This window comes from Lactuca virosa, chromosome 8 (assembly GCF_052849685.1).
Source record: "Lactuca virosa cultivar CGN04683 chromosome 8, Lactuca_virosa_CGN04683_v6, whole genome shotgun sequence".
Lineage (NCBI taxonomy): Eukaryota > Viridiplantae > Streptophyta > Magnoliopsida > Asterales > Asteraceae > Lactuca > Lactuca virosa.
The window spans coordinates 39,247,424-39,257,758 of record NC_136433.1 but is presented as its reverse complement, the minus strand read 5'-3'; the positions used below and the strand labels follow the sequence as shown (position 1 = coordinate 39,257,758).

Below are 10,335 nucleotides of genomic sequence, written 5' to 3'. Positions count from 1 at the left end.
GATGATTGGACTCGAAGGGTGACTGGGCTTGGGGTAATCCAACCCGATGGTTGATTGGACCCGACATGCTGTTGTATATGTTATCTGTTTATGTGTTGGTACTTTGGGGGAACTCAGTAAGCTTTGGTTTATGGTTTTTAGTTATTGTTTCAGGTACTTCTGATGATCGCGGGAATTGAAGGCGTGACCGTACACATCCTTTGTTTTATGTACTTATGATCTATGGGATACTTTGATATGGAACAATATTTTGAAAACAATGATTTTGTAAACATTCTATGATTTGGGGTTGTTTTAAAAAGTTTAAATTTCTTGTGATTTTTATGGGTTTACATTAAGGCACTGTAAAAAACTAGCCACATACGAATACAGAAGGAATACAATAATACGAAATATTAAGAATACGAAATGAAATCGGATTTCATTAATAATTAAATATATCTAATTTTTTTAAATGTAATATATATACAGATTGGCGGGTTGGCCCGCAAACCCAAACAGGTAACCCAACCCAACCCATGAAATAAACAAGTTGACGGGTTAAAACTCTCAACTCAAACTCGTTTATTTCGGGTTGGGTCAGCATCGGGTTACGGATTGGGTCGAGAGATGTCACCCCTAGAATTAACCAAAGGCAATTTATGTTTTTAGGTCTCCCTTCGTTGGAACTGACCATAGCTAATCTATGGGTTGGTGCGATTATAAATGTTCGGTAAGCATTTTTAACCTCCGAAAATCATTATCTTTATCCATCTTGTAGATGCTATTTGTATATATACTTACTATGCTATATATATTTTGTCTCTCCTAAGTATTCTAACATATCTTGAGGAATCCGATGTAATTATTTTTTGATTTTGTGCAAAAATTTGAAGTGATATTCGTATGGATTAGCTTACAGCAAAATTCGTGAAACCCATGCATATATAGGATCGACCAATTGTATAAAAACAATGAAGGATATGATCATTTAAATATTAAAGGAAATGATTATCACAAACCTTATAATATATGAAAATGATTTGTAGACAATAGTTTTTCTCTATACACAACAATTTATGTTTTATATGTTTGTACAATACATCAAATTAAAGAATAATTATTTTAACCGAAACGGATGTTAACATAAATAAACAAGTTTTTTTTGTGTTCTGGAAAAATAATTATTTTATCCGAAATGGATCAATGTGGACTAAGTTTATGTCACATTAAAGTATATTTTCTGTTTTGGGTCATTCTATGTTATACTTAATGAACAAGTCCAAATATGATAAACAATTTCGAAATTTCAAGAAAAAATTTCGTGTTTACTCAAAGCTAACAATTGTTCAAATAAATAGGGTGAGCTTGCTGCTGCCTGCTAGTGTTTATAATTTTTTTCGTTCCAAAAAAATGCTAGGGTGAGCTTGGTCCCGGAACCGGACCTGAAAACAAGAACCGACCCAATTACATATTTGGTTTCTAATCAGTTTGGTGAATATTTTGCTCACTCATAGTTGTTAGATTCGAAATCAGATCGAACCGAAACCGAAAAACCAATAATTGAATTTATGGGTATTGAGGAACCGAGAACACAACACAATTATATATTTGGCTCCGGTTCGGTTCCTGCAAGTATTATCATTTCGGATCTAAACAGATTTTTTTTTATGCAAATAAAAAAAAATACGCATTTTTGTAGACAAAATGAGCATTTTTATAATGCACAAAAAATTTGATGATTTTTATTTTTGTTAAGAATCTCATTTTATTTAATTACAATTCCTTTAAAATATAGTAATACAACACTGGGCAATTTTCTAATATATAGATACGGCGTTATCATCTAACTATCGACAGTCGCTCTCAATTCACCACCGTCCGGGGAGATTTCGTCTCCTACAATTCTCTCCAATTTCGTTTCTTTCCGATCGAAGATCGCTAAATCCAACACCAAAATGCAGAAATCTTCGCACAATTACCCTTCTTCAAGTAATCCATCGTCATCATCATCATCTTCTTCTTCTAATTCACAATCACAATCTCATTCTTCAATCACAACTCATTCACTCTTAGCATCATCGATTGACTCTTCTTCCTTTCAATCACCCTCTCCTTCTCGTTGTTTTGGTCTGAATCTACTCGTGAAAGCAATTCACCAAGTTACAGCAGGATCGGTTGTTGGTGTTCCCTACATTCAAAGAAGAATCGTAATCAGAAGACGGAGACCTCTTCAGTTCAACAATCTTCTTCTCACTACTACTGAATTGTTATCCAAATCGGGATCGAGATCGAGATCGAAACTGAAACCGAAACCGAAAGCTAAAAGGCAGAGGAGAGTTAACATGACAATGCCTTCGAAGTACAGAGACTCTGTTCTTCAGCCATTGACCCCCAAACGACGCATGGAGACATCATCCGCAGTTAAGATCACCGGTCAATGATTCTAATTTTTGTCTCCTTTTCTTTTTGTAATTTACGGTTTGTTACTACAGATCTGTTCTATACAGGAGCAGATCATTAGTTCTATTATAATCTGATATTGTTACTTTACCCGTCAAAATCAATGAAAAATTTGGAGGGTTTTTGCAAACTGGGGTTTGTTCGTCGATTTTCTTTGGCAAATATGCAGAATTGTGCTTAGCCTAAACGCGTATTTGGATTTCATGGGTAAGATCAATGTCTTCTGAACAATTGATTTCAAAATCCCTAATAGAAATTGGAACAGATACCAATTACGATTTGGACTTGAATTTTACATCTGTAAAGAAACAGTTTCATGATTCATATAACCATTTTGGGTTTTTTTTTGGAACTTTGACTAACTCAAACTTTTGATTTTGAAGCTGTGTAACTAAGATGGCTTATAAAGATAACCAATCTTGCTTTTCATTGCCATGAACGATTAGCATTTCGAAGCATTACTAATGTAGTGGTTTCTTGGCTATGTTTGTCATGTCAAAATGTTCTCCTTTTGTTTTTTCAATTTCGTAACCGACAAACACAATGGTTTGAAATGCTAAGGTTGCGTTTAGTTGCGGAAAAATTGACGTTTTCCGGAAAAAATTTCCAAGAAAAATGAGAATTTTGAAAACGCGTTTAGTTCGTCTATTTTTCTAAATTTTTCACGGAAAATGAAAATTTTCCGTTTTCTAAAATTACAAAAGGTTGGAAATTTTTGGAAAACTGATAATCATTGTTTTCCACATTTTTCTAATTTCAAAATTTTTCTAAAATATAAACACACCCACTCCCACCCCATCCACCTCTACCTACCCTCACCTTAACACCCCCACCCACACATACACACATACATACCCACCCGCACACACACACACCAACCCACAACCACACACACACACATACATACCCACCCACACACACACACACACACACCCGCACACACACACACACCAACCCACAAACACACACACACACATACATACCCACCCACACCCACCCACCCACCCACAAACACACACACACACATACATACCCACCCACACACACCCACCCACAAACACACACACATACATACCCACCAACGCACCCCCACACACACAAACACACTCACACACATACCCACCCACATCCCCACAAACACACACCCACACACACAAACCTACACCTACCCCCACCCCCACCCTCACAGACACACACACCCACACCTACCCCCACCCCCACCCTCACAGACACACACACCCACACCTACCCCCACAAACACACACATACACACACAAACATACACTTGCACCCCTACCCACCCAACACCACCACCACAATCACCGACCTACCATCACCATCACTACCACCACCACCACTAACCCGTCACTAGCACCACCATCACCGCTGCCGCCGCCATCACCACCACTGACACAATTGCCGCCACCACCACCATCGCCTGTCATCACCACCACCGCCGCCGACCCGCTACTGTCACCGCCCCCACCCACACCCTACCACCGCTACCGTTTTCTAAAAATGAAAACCGATAGAAAAATACACATCTAAACACGTTTTCTAATTTTCTAAAACTGAAAATGAAAAATGAATAAGTTTAACTAAACGCGTTTTCTAAATTTTTCAATGAAAAATGAAAACGGAAAACGAAAATCGAAAAGGGAAAACAAAAAACGGAAAATGAAAATTGTTTTTCCGTAACTAAACGCAACCTAGGGGTGCGTTTAGTTGCGGAAAAATGGGTCGTTTTCCGGAAAATTTTTCCAAGAAAAATGATAATTTTGAAAACGCGTTTAGTTCGTCTATTTTTCTAAATTTTTCACGGAAAATGAAAATTTTCCGTTTTCTAAAATTACAAAGAAGTTGGAAATTTTTGGAAAACCGATAATCATTGTTTTCCATATTTTTCTAATTCCAAAATTTTTCTAAAATATAAACACACCCTCACTCCCATCTCTACACCTCCAACCCACCACACCCCTACCTACCCACACTCACCCACTCCCAAACCCACCCCTACAAACGCACACACAAACACACACCTACCCCAACCCATAACCCCCCCCCCCCCCAACACACACACACCCACACCCACAAACACACACACACACACACACAAACACAAAGCCACCCCCACCCTCACAAATAGAAACACACACAAACACACACATACATAAACAAACACCATCACCACTACCCCTACCACATCAGCACCACCACCACCACCGCCGCCGCCATCACCACCACTACCACGATTGCCGCCACCACCACCGCCGCCGACCCGCTACCACCGCCGCCCCCACCCCCACTCTACCACCGCAACTGTTTTCTTAAAATGAAAACCAATAGAAAAATACACATCTAAACACGTTTTCTAATTTTCTAAAACTGAAAATGAAAAATGAATAAGTTTTAACTAAACGCGTTTTCTAAATTTTCCAATGAAAACCGGAAACGGAAAACGAAATATGAAAAGGGAAAACGAAAAACAGAAAATGAAAACTGTTTTTCCGTAACTAAACGCAACCTAATACTCTCGGTTGCTATGAACTCATCCAATTCCGTTTTTTGTTTAAATTTTAATGGTCTTTTTTGTGGCGATTTTCTACTTTTCGAATAATCAATCATTGTTTATGTATTGCATGATGAACAAGGGTTTGTTGTTAGACAATGGTTTGTCTTTGAATGATACATGGTTCTTGTTAGTACTATCTTTCTGTTATACTACACAATCATTAGTTTTCTTTAGTTTTTGTGTATTTTATGGTCTATATTCATATAGAAATGAAATTCTTGCAAAATCCAGTTTTTATATGAATAAAGTTTAAGGAATCTCATGGAATTAGAAGATTTCCAAAAAGTATATTAAGTTTTTAATTCGGTTTTTGAAAATGAAAATGACATTGCTAGATGGGCTTTAGCCCCATTGTAAAATTTAGAGGTGGGCAAAATCGGTTTTGGGGGTTTTGGGACTAGGCTTGAACCGGTCCAGGGTTTTGTCACAAACATCTAAATCGGGTGAATAAAACCGGTTTGAGTGTCGGGCATAGTCCTAAAATTACTAGCCCAATGTAATCGGGCCCATACAAACCGATCCAAAATTGTTTACCCAAAAACTAAACTTTTGTATTTTTTGTGAAATGAGTTATAAGATTTTTTTACTCAGAGAAAATATAATTCTATTTTAACTAATGATAAAATACAAGAAATAAAAAATGACATGAGGTGGTGTATGCGTTACACCTAATCTAAGTAATCTTTCAAGCAAATGCATTCATTCATCAACATATGACGGCGCAAATCCTATTTTATGGTACGATATAACCTTACCACTAAAAAAAATGTAGATTTTGGAGCTATTATAGAAGCGTGAATAGTCAATAAATCTCAGATCATTGTGACCAAAATTGGAAATTGTGGTTTCTTAGTTATCCACCGTAGCAACAAATTTAGCGTTTAATATTCCCCAAATCAATACTTGTACACTTTGTAAATTTTGATGCGTATAATTTCCTAATTTCCTACTATTTGTGTAGGTTCGCATTTGTTTACTTGTTGAATATGTAGGGTCTTATGATGTTCTATTACTTAATAGTTGATCATCACTAAGTGATTTGTTACTACTTGATGATGTTCCTAAAGCTTTTTAATACGGTTTATTTGGTCTTGTGCAAAATTTGCTTCTTCTTCGGTTAGGCTTAAGCAATCGACTTTTTCAGATATTAAAACTCGTTTTTTGTGTAAATTTAATATTTTTTTTTAGAAACAGCTAGTTTCTAGTCCACGTCCAAATTGATCTCAAAAGTCAATGAGTTGTATTCGGTCTATTTACCCAACCCTAAAGTTGGTTTGTCCGAGAGTAGTGCAAATTGGTTTTGAACTACATGAAGCATGGAATAGTCCGCAAAATTGGTCCTCGACTAGCCCGGTTTCATGCCAAAACAGATCGGCTTGGAAGAATGGGTCTCAGGAGTAACTTATAAACTACCTATGTAACATGATATAACAAATTAAAATGTCACAAAAACTTGTCAAAGTTTAATGGCTTTAGTGAAATTTTTTTGATTCATAATAAATTTGACAATTTTTTCTATTCCACTAAAAGTCACTCAATTTTGACAACTTTAACCTACTAGCATATCACAATGATTGATATAGAATAAATTGTTAAACTGGATGATTTTAGTTAAGCATTTTGATTCACAAATGATTAAACCCTAAAAATAACAGCAATGTAGTCGCTTTCCTATAGTTTGCCCTGAAATATGAACTAATTTACTCATTAATAAGTAAATATTGGCAGTTTAGTTGATATTTTATTTGATGAAATGATAATACTAAAATGGGATAATTGGTTTGGTTGGATTAATGTACAAATTTATGAAGTTATTGTAAATTGTTAAAATTAATACATAATGTAATGCATAAAGTAATTAAATGAAATTATTATAATTTAATATATTATTATTATTATTATATAAGAAAAAAGGCAAATCAGACTAATCTCATTTATCACTTTCTAAGATTTAATCAAAAGTTAACAATTTGACAAAAATAATCACGATTTTTGCAGATAACATCTGCAAAGATCATATATGGTCTGCCAAAATCATTTTAGTATCTAATCGGAAAAATCGAAAATATTTTCATTTAAGTGGGAGAAATTCTTAGATGGTGTCTACGAAATTATTTTTTACCCATCTTCAAAAAATAGGTTTCCTCATATGTCATATGTGAAAATGTGGATTTTTAACATTATCATCTGTGAAAAAACAGATTTTCCTCATATACAATTTGTCCTCATATACAATTTGCGAAAAAGTAAATTTCTTTAGCTTGCCATCCGCAAAAAATGGATTTCTTCACCTTATCATCTATGAAAAATTGATCTCCCCACCTTGAAAATCATTTTTTCCTTTTTGGTGTTAAGAAGTGTTTAAAAAACATATACAGAACAAAAGAAAACTTAATATTATAGTGATATTTCTATATTAAGGTTTTGAATACTTCTAACTTAAAAAAAAAATCAAAAAATTTATTTTCAAGGCGAGGAAATTCATTTTATTCGAAAATGACTATAACTTATTTTTTTATTAGAAGTGACATTTCTATATTAGAATTAATACATCTTAGTTATCATCGTACAACGAATGAGAAATCAAACGGACAACAAGTTGCACCGCTACTTTTTTTTTCACAAATTGCAAAGTAAGAAAAATTCTTTTATTCGCAAATTGCAAAGTGAGGAAAATTCTTTTTTTGGATGACAAGGTAAGGAAAACTAAATATGGTATATAACTTTATAAGTAAAACCTTTTTTTTTTGCATGTGGGTAGCATAAAATTTTGTAGATGTCACTTGCAAAATTCTCTAAACTTATATGAAAATATTTTGTATTTTTCCCCTTTAAGTAATATGATTAGTTTATTTATCTTTTTCACTTATTATATTTGTTTGGTTTGAATGAACACCATCCAAATTTCCATTTTATTATATAACTGAAAACGTAAACAAAATTAAATTGATTTTTTCCTAATTGTTATAATGGAAAACTTAAACGAAAATAAATTGATTTATAAAAAAATAGATTGTATTTTTGTATATAAACTTTTGTGAGCCATCTTTAAGCGTAATCTATAAAAACAAATAACAATACTAAAATAATTCTTACCGACTTATTCACAAACCAAACCTTAGTTGGTTTAAAGAGGCAAAAGTTCAAGGCAGCCAAAAATACTCTAAACCCTAACAAAACCCTAGTGTTATTATTCGTCTGCTGTCAACAAAATGCGACCTCCAAGAGGCGGCGGTTTCGGTAGTCGGGGTCGTGGTGGCGGCGGCTTCAGGGGCGGCAGGGATGGTGGAGGCCGATTCGGAGGTGGCCGTGGTGGAAGAGGTGGCGGTGGTGGCCGTTTCGGTGGTGACCGGTTTAACGAAGGTCCCCCTGAGGAAGTTGTAGGTTCGTAATCATCTCCTTCCTCTCTTTAACAATGCTTAAAAAAACCTAATTTACAGATTTGATCCGCATGATGTTGATTATCTTGTCAACGTATGTGTCGTCGAGCTCAAACAAGTGAACAGCCACCTTCATTTATGCCGTTGCATTTTTAAACATTCGAACTGTTTGTTTTTTTATAGATCCGATGAGTTTGATATGTTAATCTGGGATTTTGACTCTGAATTTAATTGTGCAGAGGTTTCGTCATTTGTTCATGCTTGTGAGGGAGATGCAGTGACAAAGCTCACGAATGAGAAAATACCTTACTTCAATGCCCCAATTTATCTTCAAAATAAAACTCAAATAGGCAAAGTTGATGAAATCTTTGGTCCAATCAATGAATCAGTGAGTGAGACTTGAGCATTCGCCATTTTCCTTGAGCTTTTAGTTAAAAGCTGGTGTCTTTAGTCTGTACTAATATGTGTTCTTCTTTCTGCTAAAATTTATAGTTCTTCTCAGTTAAAATGATGGAAGGTATTGTAGCAACTTCTTATGGTGCTGGTGATAAGTTCTACATTGACCCAATGAAGCTATTACCATTAGCCAGATTTCTTCCACAGCCAAAGTATGTGTCTTTTCAATTAATTGTTATATTGGATTTGGTGTTGTCTTGTTTGTGGTTTTTGAGGTTTGAATTTACAGGGGAGCACAAAGTGGTGGAAGAGGAGGTGGTCGTGGGGGTGGAAGAGGAGGTGGGCGTGGGGGTGGTGGTGGATTCCGTGGCAGAGGTGCTCCGAGAGGCGGCAGAGGTGGTGGCTTTCGTGGTGGTGGTGGACGTGGTGGTGGGTTCAGTAGGGGGCGAGGGAGATTTTGATGCATCTTTTATTTTATTTAGTCCACTTATCTATTGTAGTTTTGATTTTTTTTTTCTTGGGTTTCTGTTTATGACATTTCTGATCTTTCATTTGGAAAATGATGTTTGACCGTTTAAAGCTATCTCAATACATATTTTCCGTAACTTAACTGAAATCATGTAATTATTATGCATCTTTTTTATGAAATGGGAATCCCTGGATTGCTGAAGTATATGTTTTTACAAATCATGATATATATTATCAAGATACTATGTATAAAACTCAAAATATTCTTGCAACCACATATTTGGAAAATGATATGTTCATTCTACATATCATTCTTGTATTACAAAGTTATTGATATTAATAATTTTTTATGTATTTTAATAATAATCAATTCATAAATAATAATTTTCGAAAGGGTTTTCTTAGGGTGTTATTATTTCCATCTGCAGTTTTAGTCTAACGTTTAAAATTGACATGCCCTGTGATTTTCAAAAGTTGCATATGGTGGTGTATGAACTCTCAATTCCTATATGTTAAATTGTGGATTCCAGGCAATGGCTATTTCTCTCTGTTGCGAAAATGATAGCGTAATATTTGGTTGGATTTATGCAACGAGTTATTACCGTAGACCGAAGAATACTCGTTGATTTAATAAAGATTATTTTCAACAACATAAGTCATTGAATTTGAATTGGTTTTGCGGTAACTAGACATTGGCTTATTATACACGACAATGCTTTTCTCATTGCAACACATTTTCTCATTGCAAAACACAGATAATATTACCGTTCATTTTCTAAGCAAAAGAGGTTCATCGACGTGTTTCCTGCCATGTTTTGGTTTGTAAGAGCAACCACAGTGCTCTTTTACTTCTTGCAAATGCCACCTAGACATAAATCAAGAGCTACATCACATTGTTCTTTCTGCTGCAAGGCTTTCAAAACCTTTAAATGGGACCATCTTATTAGATTATTACTTATATATATATATATATATATATATATATATATATGTGGAAATCTCCAGAAAAGTCCTAAAATTTTACCTTAATTTACGAAAAAGTCCTAAACTAAAATTTGTTTACGAAAAGCATGAATT

At 34.9% G+C, this 10,335-nt stretch overlaps 1 protein-coding gene across 1 annotated transcript; it reads left to right on the top strand.

Moving 5' to 3' along the window:
- The first annotated feature begins 8,124 nt into the window (after positions 1 to 8,124).
- LOC145128999 (H/ACA ribonucleoprotein complex subunit 1-like protein 2) lies at positions 8,125 to 9,460 on the top strand. The gene is made up of 4 exons (XM_079063760.1): positions 8,125 to 8,398; positions 8,634 to 8,782; positions 8,887 to 9,002; positions 9,080 to 9,460. Exons 1-4 carry the CDS (start codon positions 8,227 to 8,229, stop codon positions 9,249 to 9,251), a joined length of 609 nt encoding a protein of 202 aa, XP_078919886.1. The 5' UTR covers positions 8,125 to 8,226; the 3' UTR covers positions 9,252 to 9,460.
- Positions 9,461 to 10,335: the final 875 nt, after the last annotated feature.